At 28.0% G+C, this 17,988-nt stretch overlaps 4 protein-coding genes across 6 annotated transcripts; 1 reads left to right on the forward strand and 3 right to left on the reverse strand.

Moving 5' to 3' along the window:
* Positions 1-695: 695 nt before the first annotated feature.
* On the reverse strand, positions 696-5,798 carry LOC106789323 (geranylgeranyl transferase type-2 subunit alpha-like). 2 transcript variants are annotated; one of them, XM_014753436.1, is made up of 8 exons: positions 5,709-5,798; positions 4,021-5,342; positions 2,835-2,945; positions 2,534-2,652; positions 2,232-2,419; positions 1,950-2,147; positions 1,259-1,864; positions 696-1,179 (listed from the first exon to the last, which is right to left on the reverse strand). In XM_014753436.1, exons 2-8 carry the CDS (start codon positions 5,317-5,319, stop codon positions 722-724), a joined length of 2,979 nt encoding a protein of 992 aa, XP_014608922.1. In that variant the 5' UTR covers positions 5,320-5,342; positions 5,709-5,798; the 3' UTR covers positions 696-721. The 2 variants fall into 2 exon arrangements, with proteins under 2 accessions (XP_014608922.1, XP_014608923.1); XM_014753437.1 differs by lacking the exon at positions 5,709-5,798 and having other exon boundaries at positions 4,021-5,092; positions 5,151-5,393.
* LOC106789326 lies at positions 5,466-7,162 on the reverse strand. 2 transcript variants are annotated; one of them, XM_014753440.1, is made up of 5 exons: positions 6,913-7,162; positions 6,344-6,532; positions 6,109-6,270; positions 5,898-6,028; positions 5,678-5,774 (listed from the first exon to the last, which is right to left on the reverse strand). In XM_014753440.1, the coding sequence occupies exons 1-4, from the start codon at positions 6,973-6,975 to the stop codon at positions 5,906-5,908; spliced, it is 537 nt and encodes a 178-aa protein (XP_014608926.1). In that variant the 5' UTR covers positions 6,976-7,162; the 3' UTR covers positions 5,678-5,774; positions 5,898-5,905. The 2 variants fall into 2 exon arrangements, with proteins under 2 accessions (XP_014608925.1, XP_014608926.1); XM_014753439.1 differs by having other exon boundaries at positions 5,466-6,028.
* Positions 7,163-10,437: 3,275 nt separating this feature from the next.
* On the reverse strand, positions 10,438-13,017 carry LOC106789325 (tetraspanin-13). The gene is made up of 7 exons (XM_014753438.1): positions 12,706-13,017; positions 12,049-12,216; positions 11,869-11,967; positions 11,673-11,786; positions 11,348-11,479; positions 10,805-10,932; positions 10,438-10,661 (listed from the first exon to the last, which is right to left on the reverse strand). Exons 1-6 carry the CDS (start codon positions 12,763-12,765, stop codon positions 10,858-10,860), a joined length of 648 nt encoding a protein of 215 aa, XP_014608924.1. The 5' UTR covers positions 12,766-13,017; the 3' UTR covers positions 10,438-10,661; positions 10,805-10,857.
* A 1,555-nt stretch (positions 13,018-14,572) lies between these two features.
* Positions 14,573-16,077, forward strand: LOC106789327 (facilitated trehalose transporter Tret1-like; the record flags this gene model as incomplete). The annotated part of the gene is made up of 2 exons (XM_014753441.1): positions 14,573-14,629; positions 14,729-16,077. Coding segments are annotated over exons 1-2 (1,401 nt in total), but the record flags the coding sequence as incomplete, so codon positions are not given.
* Between the last annotated feature and the right edge of the window lie 1,911 nt (positions 16,078-17,988).

Consider the following 17,988-nt stretch of genomic DNA (forward strand, 5'->3'; position numbering starts at 1 on the left):
TTCATCTTAATTAAACCCGTCCAAAAAAACAACTTCCCTAAGAGTAAACTTAGTAATAATATTTACCTATTGTTTATACATTATGAACGATTAACTTATTTCTTTTCGCTACCTTATAGGTTGTTACTTTGGAAATCTACTTTAAATATATCCCCTGCAGGTATACTACCTTTACTTTCATTTTTTTCCAAGTGTGCTTGCGCCTTGAATTTGTGGTTGCGCATGTGTATAACATATCTTCGACTCATGACGTCGCCATTTCATAATTATTTTCCACTAATTAACGATAAATAAAAAATATTTGATAAAATAAAGTTGAGCAAATAGTGTGCAATTAAGAGCACTTATTCATTTTATCTGCTGTTGCAAACTTCGTTGCTTTGCTTAAAAATAGGACAAACAATTTTTATATTATCAATTATTAATAATTAATTAAATAATTAATTAATAAAATGAGGAATTATGGATTTTGATTGAGAAAATAGTGTGCAATTGAGAGCACTTATTCATTTTTTTCTGCTGTTAAGGTTCCTTGCCAGCGTTCCTACGGTAAATTCATAACTGAAAACTAAATTTGTATATTTTTATTATTAAAATATAATTTCAAGTGAAATTAAATTCTTTTAAAAAATAATTTTAAATATTTATCTTAAATTTACATACATATTTTAAAGAAATATAATTTTCCATTAAAACTCACTTGAAAATATTGATATATTTTCTATAATATGGATATTTTCGAATTAGCATTGTCTTCTTTAAGAATTTTTAAAATCTCATCCTTATCATTATAAGAATCATAAACAGGATTATCCTTTAAATCTAATGTCATTAACTTATCCTGTCTTTTTATGAGATCTACTATTTCATTTATATCTGATATTTCGTTAGACCGTAAAGATAAGAACTCTAAATTACTTAATGTAGGAAAATATTTCAGTGACTTAATCTTATTACGAGATAAATCTAACTTTTTACAATATTGTAAAGTTGAGAATTGATGCAATGAGTTTGCTAATTCGTTTTCATTAAGACTTACTTCATCAAAAAATGCAAAATATTGATTATTGTGAAGCTTTGTTAAAGATAATTCGCTTAAATCAATCTTTTTATATATTTCTAAATCTTTCTCTGTTCCCCACAGTTTTGAAAACATATATTCCACTATATATTGGCAACCTACAAATGAAATATAGATCATTGAGATATTTGGATAATTTTTATAGCTTTTACACAGAATATTTTATTATATGCTTACGTAAATCCTTATAATAATATGAACGTAGAGTATCAAGATTGTATAATGTATTTACGTCTTCCAGTATAGTTTCATAAAAACGAGTAAAATCAAGTTTTTTCATAAGAAAGATACCAACTAATATAACCCATTTATTACTTGGTTCCATTTGTGCTAACTGTTTGTAACTTACTAATTGATATTGCAATTGTTCTTTGTTATGATTCTCATTAATTGGCAAATTATTTTTATATATCCATGCACTTTCTTGATGCGAATAATTAAATTGATATTCTTTATCTTGGACATTAATGCAAACGTTTTTTAAATCGCTTAAATTCTCTAGTGGAATAGATAATATACCAGTCCATACTTTAGAAAATCTTTTTTCCGTGTACGATCTCCATTGAATATCTATTTTATTATTATCAATAAATAATGAAATATTTTCAGACAATCCAGATATTTCATTATCAAATACAACGTCGACTGTGTCAGTTGTAACACGAGATCTCCATAATATGCAATGAGATTTAGGTTTATAATCATCTAAAAGCCATCTCTGATAAAACCATGCACTCGTATCATTAGGATCCGTAAACGTTGCATCTCTAACTAGATCAAGTTCTAAATAATATCGATGGAGTTGTTAGATTTTTAATTATTATTCAATAGAATCATAAGAAACATCTTATGAGCTTAATATATTTACCTTCTTCCCATTTCTTTCGTGTAATTGGTATTTCTTGGGAATCGCTAGAAAATAATTTAGTAAGAACTTTACTTCTGTAATGCCACGACGAGTAATTAGAAAAATTCTTTAATATTTTAGTCGTAGAATATTCATATTCTGCGTGATCAGATATTCCTGCTTTCTCTACCACGTATTTTCTATAATCCCAACAATGAACTGAAGTGAATCAAAATAAAGAATATATCGTTATACATAAACGTTAATATTTTTAAATAAACAATTCTTTTATGCAACACTTACAATTTCTTTCATCTAGATTAAGACATTTTGTACATAACGTTAATTCTTTAATCCAATCAGGTTTTTGTAAATGTTCCATTACCCACCATCTTTGATGCCACACGCTATAAGACTTAGGATTATTTCTTAAACAATTTTCAGTCAACGTTAACTCTTTTTCAAGTATGTTTGTATAATTTTCTTCGTTCCTATATTTTAAATGAATATATTTCTTTCGATATATATTGATAATAATCTTTTAATTTTATATATTTCTTTCGATATATATTGATAATAATCTTTTAATTTTATATTTATCTTACCGATTATTATTTTGAAACGCTTCCCGACGTATGTTCCACAATGTATGAATATCTGAATTTTCTAAAAGGACTTTCTCCGTCAGAAATAACATATCGTCATCCCATATTTTTTCTTCCCTCTAAATTGAAAAGAAGATTAAAATTTAATTGCTTTGTATCTAACAAAATCAAGCATTTCTAATTTGATAAACAAGTTGTTCGAGTAGAATAAAAATACTTTATTAACATGACGATAGATTATTTCTAATATTTAAAATATTCAAGAACATTTTAATTATTTAATATAAAAATTAAAAACAACCTTTTTAAATATCTCGGTCATAGCAATCTTATACTCGGCTAATTTCTTAGCTTTTTTTTTCTTTTGAATCTCCTCTTGTTCAGCTGTTGTGCGAACCTTAACACGACCATGCTGAAAAGAATTATTTCATTTAATAAAATATATAATTGATGCGTGGATATCCAATGACTGACTTTGACATTGCGTACAAAATATTGAATTTATCTAGTATGACAACGATACAACTATAATAATTACAGTTAATATATTAACTTCATAAAAAGTGGTTATATACAATTTTTAATTTAAACTAACATAAATTGAATTTGATTAAACATAATATTACAATGTCAAATACACATATACGTTTGTAAATGTTTTACTTCTATAATACTAATTTAGATATTATTGGTGTTTTAACTTTTTACTTCATTAACATAAAATATTTATTTTATATATAAATGTTTATAAAAAGTAATTATTTAATAAAATAATAATTTACCATTGTGAATAACTCTTGTAGAGTTCACAATAACTATAGGTTGATAAATATATATATATGTATGTTAAAATAACGATGTTATTATTTTTAACTAATCATTAAATATTTGTAATTTCCACCACAAATTTATTTTAATATGATGAAGTGAACTACTGTAAAAAGAACAATGGTAGTTTATACGTGTAAAATAAGAGGTACCAACATTATCAAATAAAATACATGCAGAACTACCCAATGGCGCGAAAATCAATAATGATTCAAGAAACAGAATTTTTTCAAACCAACTATCTTCAATAAAAACATATTTTATCAATAAAAAGTTCTTTACATTTCATAATTAAACAAATTTTAATCCATTTTAAACATACAATTAATATAAAAAGTAAAAATATCAATGTTATATACATATAAGATATTCTTTTTAGAAAATACAAAAAACATTAATTTAATATAGTTTTAGCTATAATTAAAAAAATAAATTCTTTATTAAGGATTAACTTATTCTGGAATAAGTTTATAATGGATTGTACACACAAAAAATATGAAATGTCATAATTATATGGTTGAATTATTAATATAATTGTAAAATTGTTACAAATGCCATGTATTGTTTATGTATAAAATATGTACTAAATTAATATGTTTCTTCGAATCATAATGAGTTCTAATGATAGGTTTTTTTTTAAATAGTTAATTATTAGTTACATTTTCACGATTGTCACGACTTTCACGATTCCATCTCCATATGGTAGCATCGTCGCAAACACACAATAGTACTTTGCCATCTCGACTTAAGCTAGTTTGTCGTATTGCTGCATTACAACGTGGATTTATTAGAGTCCAACAACGTGCTTGACCAGGTTCATCAACTTCCAAGTCCCATACATATGTTTTACCAATTTGATTTCCTAAAGCTATAGTACTTTGCATAAAATCCATAGAAAATCTAATAAACCAAATATCACACTCTTTGAATTCGAAACGATGTAAAACAGTAGCACTTGTTTCTCCATTATTTAATTTATCATTTTCAAGACGTCCTGGTTTCCAACATACAATACAATTCTCACAAGATTTGCTTAAAATAAAGTCGCCATACCACTTAACACAATCAACATAATTGCGATGTACATCACGTGTCGTGAAGTCTGGAAAATGTTGAAGTATAGAGTCAAATGGTCTTCCATTTCTACTAAGATTAGAATGATATGACTGATCAATAGCTGCCTTCATATTCGGCTTGGTTAACGACCACAGTTTCAAAGCATGATCCATTCCACATGAAATAATTCGCTGACCCAATATGTCAAAATCTGCACTTAATACTTCATCTCTATGGCCTTCTACACCACCAAAAATTGCTATACATACATCCGACTTAATATTCCATAATCTCAATGCGTGATCCTTAGATGCAGATAGTAATATGTTGCAATCTTTAGGATGAGTTTTCAATTCGTTTATTGCATGACCATGACCTATGTAATGTTTGATACAAGTCATGGATACTGTACTAATTACTCTTATAACTCCTCGAGATCCTGCCACAGCTAATAATGGTTTTTGATTATCGTCGTAAGTCCAAGTACACGTATAAAAAATTTCTTCTGAATCAGGATCGGTATAACATTGACGTAATTTAATGTTACCATTTGGCGGACATTCATAAATGCTTACTCGAGTTCCTCCTACAGAAGCAAACATTAACGGTTGATCTCCTTTCAAGTGATGATTAAATTGTACTCCAAAGAGCGGTTGACCGTGATCTTCTTTTATACTACAACAAAATTTGTAAAGCTGTTTGTCATTGCAAGGTTTACTCTTTGCTGTCTTACTTCTTCGTCTTCCTTTCCTTTTATAGCGAGCATTACGAGTTGGTGTATCACTACGATGAGTACCGGCTGTGGAATTACTACCAATACTACATTCTGTTTCATCGCTTTCATTCTCGCTGTCTTCCACGCTCGACACGTATGCTTGACATTTATTTGTAGTTCTTTTCATTTTAGAAATGATATATTAATATCCTAAGAAATATATATGTCTATATATTACATATTATCCATCACAACAAAAATATGTATATGTATGTGTATATATTTTTCTTTGAATTAAAGTAATGAAAATATTATTTAAAAGATTTTTCAAACTATATATTCATAAACAATGTGGACGGCAATCACTTGTTTTTTTATTTAATTATTGAATAACACTTAAGATTTTAAATTTATGTTATAACGTTGATAAACAAGCACGAATAGAAATTGTAACATCAAATGTATGGTAACATTCGTCATAAAATCAACTTGAATAAATTTTATACAGAATGTGCACGTTGAATCTTAGAAATTATTAACATAAATTATCATTTATTCAGTTGGTAAACATTTTACCAATTTTATTTCGATCCGATTGGTTATCATGCTAGTACATGGATGAGTCCACTAGATGGTACTGTTCTGCAAATAAAAATTCAATATCCAATGACAGAAAACTTAGTAAAACAGATTGAAATCATGCCATTAAAAGAGGTTATATTATAAAACACGTAGAAACGAATGTATAGATATATGTAGATATACAATATTATTCAATCAATGCTGTAATTATTCCAAGGCGTATTTATTACTGTAGGTATTTGACTTTCTAATCCTAACACTGTCGATGCTAAAGCTAATATTCTGTTTTCTAATTCATTAAATCTATTAGGATCCTGAAAAGACAAATTAATCTTTAATTATAAAATTGATCTAAGAAGAAATATATAAATAATCATTTGACATAGAAACTTACAGAAATCTTGGCAGATAAAAATCGAATGTTATATTTCTTGCGTATTTCTTTTAAATTATGAAATACAAAACTCATTATATCTAATGTGCTGTTATCATGCACCAAACAACAAGCACCAGATATTATGAAATGTTCATCTATTAGACCTATATTTGTCTCGATCTAAGATAAGATTGAAAAATAATAACTATGAGTTTAATGATAAAGAAGATATTGAATGAATAAAATCATTTACCCAGTCTATCGATGCAGACATTAATGAGTCAAATACAAAGATGATGAAATCAATGCACATAGAAATGTTGTTCTCCAACACTTCTGATATGGATTCGCATTTGTGTACTTCTATGTACCAGTTTTTTTCCTTCGCTCTCTTGTGAAGTCCATCCGATAGATGTTCACATAATGCTGATCTACCTACTACCTAAGCATATTTAATTTTCTTATTATTCCTACTAGATAAGTGTAAAATGTTGAAATATGTAGTTTATAAAATAGATATTCTTATAATCTTATATATGCACAGTCAACGTATCATATATATATATATATATATATATATATATATATATATATAACCTTTAAAGATTTTATATACAATTAATACGAAATATACAATTACCTTATATATTTCATATTTTTTGTAATGAATAGTAACTAACACACACTTATTTATATACTATATAAAAACGTATGAACAAAAATAACTTAAAATAAAATTTAGATAATAAATTTTAAGATTATTAAAAAGTATTAAATACACATTTTAAAAGTTATTTAAGAAATAATAATTTTAAATCTTACTAAGAATGATATATAAACGTCGCTCCTTTGAACACCACCAGAACTCTGAAGAATCTTACTCATATTGACATTTTTTAAATGCCGGAAAATTCGTAAAAACAATTTTGAATCTTATTTAAATCGCGTAATACCAATTACTGTAGCCAATTATTATGATGAACAATCATATGAAAAAGAATGAAATTATATATCAATTAGAACCAATCAAATGAGTACTAGGTTCAATGCTTCATTCTGATTGGTGTTTATTTTTATGACTTTACTGTTTCAGATGGCGATGCGAACGCACGTGTTGTTTAACGTCCGTTTGAATTAATTAATTATACATTGTGAAACACTGTCCACATAAGAATAAATTGCCAGAAATGAATTAAAAACATTTATATGTGCGATATATTCTAGGCTTCTAAAATTAATACTTCTTAATGATGTTTTAATATGTATACATATATTGTAATTTGGTTTATCCAAAAATTTGAGAGAGAGAGAGAGAGAGAAAGAGAGAGAGAGAGAAAGAGAGAGGGAGAGAAAGAGAGAGGGAGAGAGAGAGAGAGAGAGAGNGAGAGAGAGAGAGAGAGAGAAAGAGAGAGAGAGAGAAAGAGAGAGGGAGAGAAAGAGAGAGGGAGAGAGAGAGAGAGAGAGAGGGAGAGAGAGAGAGAGAGAGAGAGATACATTTAAAAATTATTTAAAAAATTATATTAAATCAAAGAACTAATATAAACATGCACACATACATATACTTATTAAATCATCTAAATATTAATAAATAAATCAAAATCTATCTTTAGAAATGTAAAACGTAAATAAGTAAAAAAGCAGCTTCAAATACATTCATTTTATGTCTTATTTTACTCTCCCTTTTACGCATAGAGTTACTTCTATACTAACACCTTTTACACATATTTAATACTATTAATGACGATCTTATTAGATCTAATAGTGTATTATTAGCGCTCTAATAATGTATTAACGTTCCAATAGCATATCATTGCTAAATGATATGTAAAAATATAAAAGTAGTAAATAAATAAAAAAAAAAAAGTAAAAAATATAAAGTAATTAGTTTCTTTGTATTAAATGGATAGAAGGAACCAAGGAGAGGGAAAGGAATAGGGATATGATATTAATTAGGTATGTAAAAGAAACTGATTACAATTATAATGTTTATGGAAAGCGGTCTTTGGCTGGATTTTACTTGCAATGGAATGTATAACATATATAAAATATGTTAAACATTATACTGAAAGTAAAATACCATTGCCCGGGTCTAACCACGAGGAGGTAACCGTTTCCGAAGACCCACGAGTGCTCAATCGTGCCGAGGATGAAAGGTCCTAATCGACACGAGCTATTGGTTGTAATTATTGTAATAAGTTATTGCCGAGCACATGTGTAATTTGTTTTCTGTAATAACTTATAAAAACTGTTTATTCTATTGTTTGTTTCATTAGTTTATACAATTCAATGAAAAATAAGAATTATTCAAGACTATATGATTAAAGAAAGTTGAGACGTTTATTCGTTCAAATGAAACAAAATACTGATTAGATTATCATCAAAAATTATTTATTTATTTATATTAGGGGTAATAAGCAGCCTTAAAATTTATTAATTAAATTGAGTTGATATTTTATGTTGTATTCTTACTAATTTATCGCAGGTATATTAAATACTTTATTGTTAATACATCTTTTAAATAATGTGCATTACACTATACTCATATTATATAAATGTGAAATTTATATTAAAAATGCTAATTTGATTTATATAGACAGTAATGTGATTGTTTGATCATTATTTAACATTACAATTTCTGATCAACAATTACTTTTTCAATTTTATTCAAGATATTTGAGGGTTTCTGGTAGCTAACATTTGATTCGACAGTTTCATACTTTTAACATAAAAATGAAATTTTTTTTAACAAGTATAAAAAGTAAATGTAACAAAATTTAAAATAGTAAAAAGAATATTAGAATTAACTATAAAAAAAAAGATAGTACTTTCGGTATTTAATCTTGGAATTTATAAACATAGGCAAATGTTCTTAAATATAATCGTTTTTAAGATATATATCTTATTATTATTATTATAATTATATAATAATTTTAATATTTTATATATGTTTGAAATATTAACTAGCACAAGACTTCTCAAACTTTTTCATTTGGCGATTATTTTTACTCGAGTAAATATTTTCATAACTCTGGATAGTAGATTTTTTACTATTTTTTCTTTCTTATCATAAACTTACTCTTATACTTTACGTGTAATGTTGCTAAATTGGTTTTAAATTAATTTACCATCGTTTCACATCCGGAAAATTGTTTAGTTAACAATTTGATTTTAAGCAAGATTTACAATTAAAATATATATAATATACTTCACGCAATATAAATGAGGATAATAAAACTAAGCAATTTAAAAAAAATAAATATTAATAGCTTATTCGCAAATAAAAAAGCACTTAAATTTACTATCTAAATTATTTTTATACAATCTATATTATTTTAAATACATTTTTAAGCAATGTTAAATATACTATCACCTATTATAAAAAATCGATTATGCATTTCGTGAAACTATCGGATATTCTTACATTATTATAATTACGCATATCTATTATGATTATTAGAATTAAACGCATAGTAACGTGTTATAAATTATATTAAATTTTTAATAGTAATTCTATCATTGATATTTTACATTTTTTCTCAAAATTAATTTACTTAATTTATAAACAATGAAATAAATAGATATTTGTTAGAATTTATATTAAATAATATAAACCATAGGAAACATTTAACTTGCCCATATATTATATACAGAACAAAATTAATGCAAGTTGTTGCAAATCAATGTAATAAAAAGAATTCACTTAATTCATCGATTTTGATGTAAAGGAAGACTTTTAATTTTGTTCACAATTTTTTTTCATGAAAAATTTAAAATAAGATTGTTTCAATTTTAAAATACGTTAGAAACAACGTAATGATATATTAAAAAGTAAAAAACATTTGGTTTTTTCCTAGCTTTAGAAAAAATAAATCATACTTTAATTATAAACAATAACAAAGAAATACTGATACGTATTTAACTTGCTTAAAAATAATATGGCAGAGGAAAATTTAAGTTGCATATAAATGATACTTATTACACAATTTTATGAAAGTCTGGAAATATATCATTTAAAGAATTCTACATATATATATTTGTGATGCAATAATATAAGAAAAAAAAAAAAGGAATGCACAATAATTTCATTAAAAATGTGTTTAAGAAAATGTACCTAATCCAGTCTATTCAACAATAAGCCACACAGTATGTTCAAGCTTATAATAAGCATTTTAGTGTAAACGATTATGTAACACATGTTGTAGAATCAATAATTTTGTAAAATTGTTCACTCTTATATATATACTTAGAATATTGTAGAATTTTAGGAGTATTATGAACTAGGAAACGATTCTTCTTTTTATCTCTTCCTTTAAATAGATAAATAAAAATTTGTTCTCTGGCTCTTAGATGATAATCATGTATTTTCTATCAATTATGGGTATAAAGCGAGATTCCAATATTCCCAGATCTGGTGTCGCTGTTCTACAAAGGAAATAAAAGTGCACGTAAATAAATAATTTGGTGAAGTCATATTAATAAAGATAATTTAGTTGGGAAAATGCAGCTCTTGTAGCTTTTTGTTGCGGATCCAGCTGATTTTTAAAATGCTTTGCTAGAAAAGCTGCGATCACCTGAAAGAAGTCAAACAAATTATTTAATTATGCACAAGAGAAAATAGTTTAATATAATGATTTTTTTTTTCTTTTTGAATAATGCAAGAAAACAATAAGACTAAATTAACAAGGAACACAATCAACATTATGATACAACCCACCATCTATTAGGAGGGTCATATGAGGAGATAGAGGACATGGCGATGGTGTTAGACTAGAGAAAAGCACTAGGATTAGCTCGCGGATCTTTCTGGTTCCTGTACCGCACGGTCAACCAAACACCAACAAACTGTAATGGGCATATACATAAGCATTAGATGACATGAGTCTTCATTATAATAATGTGATTTAATTTTAGGAAAAATATGCGTTATATTATTAGGATATATGAGACGATACAAATCTTTTATAAAATTCAGATGATTTTAAACAACAACATTGCATTTCTCTCTCTCTCTCTCTTTCTCTCTCTTTCTCTCTCTCTCTCTTTCTCTCTCTCTCTCTCTTTCTCTCTCTTTCTCTCTCTCTCTTTCTTTCTCTCTTTCTCTCTCTCTCTCTCTCTCTCTTTCTTTCTCTCTTTCTCTCTCTCTCTCTCTCTCTCTTTCTTTCTCTCTTTCTCTCTCTCTCTCTCTCTCTCTCTCAATTATCTTCATTTAAAATGTAATATTTAAAATAGATAACATATAATAGATTCATTGTCTTACCTCTGTAAAACTGAAAAATAATCCTATACTACCACAGAGTTTGAAAGCATAATCAATTGTAGATTGCAACTTTTGCATACATAATGGACATCGATTGGTGCATTCGCGGTCTGAGTAAGGACAGCAAGTTCTCTATAGAAAAAAATAAATATTAAGTGTTAGATAAAATTAGATTTTGAACCGGTTCATCGAGTCGCTAGTGTTATGATTTATACACAGAGGTGCATTTCATATTTTTGTGTAGGACTCATGCTTGTTATGCTTGGTTCATAAAGCGTATCACGAGTATCACATATAGTTATAGTGCAAGGTTTGATATACTTACATTTGTATCATGGCATGCCAAGGGATCTGTTTCAATAACGGTATCATTAAATCCACAGCAGTGGAAGGTTTCTTCTACTTTAGCACGTAAATCATCTCCAACTCGTCTCCATCCCTAAAAAATATATACAAATATGGAATATATATAAAATAAACATGTTACAAAACAATATAGTATTAGGAAAGATTAAAAATACTTGTTCAGCAAGTTGTTCTTGTTGTTTGGCGTTAACAGCAAGACAGGCGCAAGCAATGCTGAATTGAATCAAAAACAGAAGGAACAAGATAAGCATATACTGTAATATACAATTAAGAAAAATTAACACTTATTTGCAAGTCACTTTCTTCTGCTATAATGTTTTTTGGAAAAAGGATACAAAGAATAATAAAACTTGATGATGTTTCACAGCACCAATTAGCCCGAGAATGGAAATGAGAATGAGTATTACTCCACAGGCTAAAATTCCCCCAATTATAGGAAGATTGGTGACTAAAGCTGATGCTCTTCCATAAACTGCGACTCCAATTAAAATAAATGCAACGACCTAAAATATATACAAACAAAAATAAAATCTTTTCGATAGATAATAATTTTTAAGAATATCAATTTTATATGAGTTAAAAGATAAAGTACAAATAAGAATTTGAACTTTGGTTACTATCTGTTTGTTTAATTGGACTAATTCGAAAGTCATCTGACGATTATGATAAGTAACAACACTTGCATGGAAAATTATTTGTACCAATAAATGAGAGTATATATATAATGTGTGACATCTAAAGCTATCTTATCAGTGTGTCATTATTAAAAAATATGTTTGGACCAGGCACAAAATTTCAAGAGAATTAATTAATAGAATTTACCATTACTATAGACTTTTAATAAATTTCATGGTAATGTTATCAGTCTAATTCTAAATATTTATTTAAACCCGGAAACGTGTCAAATTGTATTAAAGCATATTTTAATTTAATAACATTATTCTCTAATTATTAAAAAAAAAATCCGTACACATATGAAAGATTAAACTTACAATGTAAAGTATATTTAAGGCTGTTAGCGCATTTTTCGAACACGTAAAACCACCACACATCTTTGGACTCGGTCAATTTCCGACCGATTAGACAAAGTTACACGTGAACTTGTAATTAAAATTTACTTAATTATCGATAAACGTTATCACTTGTCAATAGGTTTGAATAACTTATGAGAAAGTATTTACGAAATAAGCCTTTCGTTTCGTTTCGTTTGTTATCGTTCGACCTTCTTCATCGAAAGATTATCCAATTGTGGCAAGTAGCTTGTGAGAGCATATCACTACGTGCACTGCTCAGGAACATAGGAATTTTTTAGGTGAGGGCGATCGATATCTCGACTTTTGCGACTCCCGTTAGACGCGCGTAAAACAAAATTTCTATTACTATGACTACCTTTATTATTTCTTTCATTTTATTTCTTTTCAAATATAATAATAACTATACTTATTATATATATATATATATATATATAATCATATATATTAATCATTATAACTGATTTTTTTTTTATATATTCAATATACATATTTTTTTACTTTTTTTCTTTTCTTTTTTAAATAAAATATATACCGATCATTAAATTTTAAAATAGGTACATTTTTACAGATAATATTTATTATTTCTTTCTCCAATCTATCTACGTAATAAGCATCTCATGAGATTATTTTTTATTTATTCAGTTTTCATACATTGTCACTATGTATTAGAAATTTGTATTTCGTATGAGACTTCTGTTTAGAGGATTTAGTATGACGGTTGTTGATATTATTTACTATGCATTTTAATGTACTTTCTGATAAGACGCAGTTGCAAATGCGTTCCTTTTTTTCTTCATTAGGTCTCTCTTTCTCTCGTAGGAATAGGAAATTTTGATGTATGCATTTAAATACATCGAATACAATACATATATCCAAATACCATGTCACTTTTGCATACGATAATATTGTTGTCTTACTTAAAATTTGTTGACGAAATTGATAAGGAAGAATTTTACGAGATGAATTTATCACGGACGATCAAGAAACAATGTTTAATTATAATTGATGTAACTAGGATTTTTTACAGACGTTGTTAATGGAAATCAAACTCGTGGTTTCACATCGAAATAGATAAAACATTGATCGAAACATAACAATTTCGTGAATTCATGTTATATTTTACGTCAATATTGAATTATAAATTTATATTTTTATTAGCAAATTGTGCAAAATTAGATGCAATTATACGATAGTCATTTGCATATATAGTAAATGTAAATGTTACTGCGTACAGTTGCCAAAAACTTTGACTTACCTTCCAATATTAATAAGGAAAAAAATTGTTTAAGTTCAGGTGTAATATTTTAAGCGGACAGATACCTTGATAACAATGATAACGATTCTAAAATTAGTTATGACAAATAAACTGACAATCTATGCAACGTCTATTTGAATTAGTGCTATATTTTTATCAACGAAATAGTAGATTGCAGTTTTTCCTTATTTTATTCTAGAATAGCGTATAAAAAAATATTCGGCCTATAACACAAGTGGGGAAGATTCGTTACCGATAAGAGATTCGCTGATAAAGTATTGTATAAAATGTACAATCATTTGAATGCTCTCTTATTTCGTCTGAAATGCGCTAAAGGACGAAGCATCTATTAGCTTTCTCGGTCGTTCAGGTGGCATTAGCTGGTTTCATTTCCAATCTCTGTAAGCATCCTTTTTATTGACATTATCAATGGCAAAATAATAATTGTACATAATGTATAGAAAAAAAATTCATATTTGTTAAAAAGGTATTATTCTTAATAAGCCTATTGTTTAGGATTATAAATAAAATCCGATTGATTATTTTCAGTCGTTTAAAAAGAAGAAATAAAAGAGATGAACAAATCGCGAGCTAAAAGATGGTCTCAATATTTGGCAGCGATTACAGGTAAATAATTTGACTTATATAAAATTGACTAATTTAAAATTATTAACAATTAGCCTAATTGTTGAAAATAAAAAGTGAAGTCATTTTTGGTATCACTAGCCACCTTATCATTGGCATCGGCGGGCTCTCACATTGGTTGGACATCACCAACATTACCAACATTAAAATCTCCGGAATCTCACGTAGAAATCACGTCGGATGATGCTTCTTGGATAGCTTCCTTCTACTTGTTAGGGTCTATACCGGGTAATATTATAGCTGCATTTATAGTGGATTGGTTAGGACGGAAAAGTAGTTTATTGATAGCTGCTTTACCTCTGACCATTGGATGGATCTTGATTATTATTGCTTGGAATCCTTACGTTTTGTATGCCTCTCGTTTCATCAGTGGAATTGGTCAAGGTATTGTTTACGTTGTCTGTCCAATGTATATCGGTGAAATCGCGGATAAAGAGATCAGAGGATCTTTAGGATCGTTTATAAAATTAATGGTAACATTTGGTGAGCTTTACGCTCATGTGATTGGCCCATTTGTATCTTACGAGATGCTATCCTACGCTTGTATTCTCATATCAATCACATTTTTTATATCATTCGTATGGATGCCCGAGTCACCTTATTATTTAGTAATGAAGAACCAACAAAAGAAAGCTATGAAAAGTCTGAAACAACTCAAACGAAATTCGACGGAGGAAGAGTTGGATGAGGACATGGACCAAATGCAAAAGACAGTTATACGAGATCTCAGCGATAAAGTTCACTCTTGGAATTTTTTCAATACTCGTGGAAATAGGCGAGCCATTTTGGTCAGTTTTGGTCTTCAATTGATCCTACAATTCAGTGGTATTGCCGCAATAGAATCTTATACTCAGGAAATTCTTCAAGAAGCTGATAATGGTCTTTCTGCCGGGGTTGCTGTCATCGTCTTGAGTTTACTGCAATTGGTCGCAGGGTTAGGTGCAGCTCTTCTAGTTGATCAAGTTGGCAGAAGGCCCTTACTTCTAATTACCACTTTACTTGCTGGTGTCTCATTAACGATCGCTGCTGTTTTCTATTTTTTCAAATTTTATTTATTAATCGACATCACCGGATACGGATGGGTACTTCACGCTTCCGTTATGTTCTACGAATTGATAATCGCGTTGGGATTGAGTCCACTGCCCTACATGATGTTGGGCGAATTATTTCCAACCAATGTGAAAGGTAAAACTGTCTCTTTGGTGAACCTTTGGGCTTCACTTTTGGCATTCATCGTGTCGAAGCTTTATCAAGTTATATCCGATGCCGTTGGAATTTATAGCGCATTTGGATGGTTCGCTGTAAGTAGTTTTATTGGTATCATTTTCATAATGTTACTCGTACCGGAAACAAAAGGAAAATCTTTGTTTGAAATACAGGAGGAACTTAATTGCAATAAGAATAAAATTAATGCTAAAAAAAAGAAACAACAGGAGATTTATATTAACATTATAAATTAAGTTTTTAAAAAGACAGAGAAAAATACAAGTCGATGGTCACGCACATATTAAGATTCGGCACAAATATTTGTGCGATACGATTAATTAGTAATTCATTACGTTTGATCGATTTTAAAATTGATAAGATAAGCTCCACGAGGAAGATAACAAAATTAACATGTGAAAATTGAATTATCTGGTTAGGCCATCGATTAAAATCATACATGGAAACTTTTGACTTTACGATTTGTTTTTTATTAGAGGGGAAGAAAAATTTGCAACAAAATGTTACGAAATATCGATCGATTTTGAAAATCCGTGTTTTAATTGTTAGTATTTTAAGAATATATATTAGATTTGTAATTAATTGTTAAGTTAAGGGCCCTTATATTCCATTCGAAAAAACGGCTTCGATAGAAGTTACGAGATTGTCAAAATAACAATTTATGGTAGTTTAAACGTTAAAAACTCAAGTATGTTATCAAATCGAATGAATTTCTAATTATAAATTCAAGTTTAGAAACTCTAAACTTGTTTTATTCAAATATTTTGATAATCTGGGCAATCTCGGCCGTGTATAATGGGAATTTGAAATATTCTCGACTTTTTGAAAAAAATTCGAAATATATAAGACAATTGTTTATCGATTTTTTGAGAAAGTAGCGAATATTTCAATAGTGTGTTTAGCTGGGCCCCCATCATTAAATAGAGCAAATGCGCATGACCATCTTTTTGTCCCTTTTAGGCAGGGTTTAATAAGTGAGTGAGACTGATAGATTAATATTAATCGTAAAGTATATTTATTTATCGTCTTGCGTTCTCCGAGAATCGAAAATAAAAGATTGATTTATTCGAATTTACATGAAAAAAGAAAAAAACCAAATTGAGAACGATAGAACGACAGAGAGAAAGCGAGAACGTTAGACGATTAATAAAAACATCTTCTCATCCCTTTGAGGCAGGGTGCAATATGAACGACAAAAGATTATATAACGATTATTATTAAGCGTTATTAAAGAAAATATATCGCACGCACGAAATCGATAAAAAAAGAAATGCGCGTGCCAATGGCCCTGATGCAAGAAGGATTTAGGCGAGCACTGAAGCATGACTAACTTATTTTATCCCTTTTAGGCAGGGTGAAAGATACATTTATATAAAGGATGTAATTAATTCATTTTTATTTTTTTTTTCTTCTCAAACAAATATGCTTTAGCGTCGAATATAACTGGCCCGAAATAAAAAGGGAAACACATATATAATTAGAACTAGAAACGAAATGATTCTAACGAAATATCAAAGTGTCCTATTGTAACTACTATCTTTAAAACAATATCTATATAACATCTTTAAAATTATAGTAGATGGCACTTTTTTTAATTTTGTATAGTGCCACGTATATGTTCACGCAATTGCACGACTCTCTACACGTCCCTTTAAGGCAGGGTTTAAAAGACTAGCAACAAAATCTATTTCTATACAATGTATTTTCTACAATGTAGAAGTTTGCAATTTACGTTAACAATGAATGTTAAATAATAAATACTATATTTACCTTAGAGACGAATATTCTTCTCGTTTGTTCTCCCCTTCTTATTCCTCGTCCTATGGTGGAATATTGTTTTTTGTTTTTGTTTTTTTTTTTTCGTACAAGAACTAAAGCTTTAAGATTTCATCAACTGGACAATTAATATTTATATTCTTGCATTATAATAACTCTTATACATAAATGTTATTACAATATAGAAACATAAATATTTGTAATATTTCACTCATTAACATCTCGCAACGTTATTTTATTATACACACCACATTGTTTGTTTGTTCTTTTTTTATTATATTTTTTTTTTTAATTTTTATTCGAAGTTATTATTAAAATTCTTGACGTATTTTCTCGTTTAG

The sequence above is a fragment of the Polistes canadensis genome, unplaced genomic scaffold (assembly GCF_001313835.1).
Source record: "Polistes canadensis isolate GaletaPanama2010 unplaced genomic scaffold, ASM131383v1 scaffold_177, whole genome shotgun sequence".
In the NCBI taxonomy this organism is placed as follows: domain Eukaryota; kingdom Metazoa; phylum Arthropoda; class Insecta; order Hymenoptera; family Vespidae; genus Polistes; species Polistes canadensis.

What these genes read in the sequence shown, in the direction of transcription:
- LOC106789323 (XM_014753436.1), bottom strand. Translation starts at nt 5,319, where the DNA reads ATGAAAAGAACTACAAATAAATGTCAAGCATACGTGTCGAGCGTGGAA. An exon ending in ACGAAAGAAATGGGAAGAAG is followed by an intron (nt 1,865 to 1,949) that starts GTAAATATATTA and finishes GATATTATTTAG; the next exon opens with AACTTGATCTAGTTAGAGAT. An exon ending in ATATTATTATAAGGATTTAC is followed by an intron (nt 1,180 to 1,258) that starts GTAAGCATATAA and finishes TTTCATTTGTAG; the next exon opens with GTTGCCAATATATAGTGGAA.
- LOC106789326 (XM_014753439.1), bottom strand. Translation starts at nt 6,975, where the DNA reads ATGAGTAAGATTCTTCAGAGTTCTGGTGGTGTTCAAAGGAGCGACGTT. An exon ending in TGTCTGCATCGATAGACTGG is followed by an intron (nt 6,271 to 6,343) that starts GTAAATGATTTT and finishes ATCTTATCTTAG; the next exon opens with ATCGAGACAAATATAGGTCT. An exon ending in TTTTATCTGCCAAGATTTCT is followed by an intron (nt 6,029 to 6,108) that starts GTAAGTTTCTAT and finishes TTGTCTTTTCAG; the next exon opens with GATCCTAATAGATTTAATGA.
- LOC106789325 (XM_014753438.1), bottom strand. Translation starts at nt 12,765, where the DNA reads ATGTGTGGTGGTTTTACGTGTTCGAAAAATGCGCTAACAGCCTTAAAT. An exon ending in AAGAACAACTTGCTGAACAA is followed by an intron (nt 11,787 to 11,868) that starts GTATTTTTAATC and finishes TATATTTTTTAG; the next exon opens with GGATGGAGACGAGTTGGAGA. An exon ending in TATTTTTCAGTTTTACAGAG is followed by an intron (nt 10,933 to 11,347) that starts GTAAGACAATGA and finishes TGCCCATTACAG; the next exon opens with TTTGTTGGTGTTTGGTTGAC.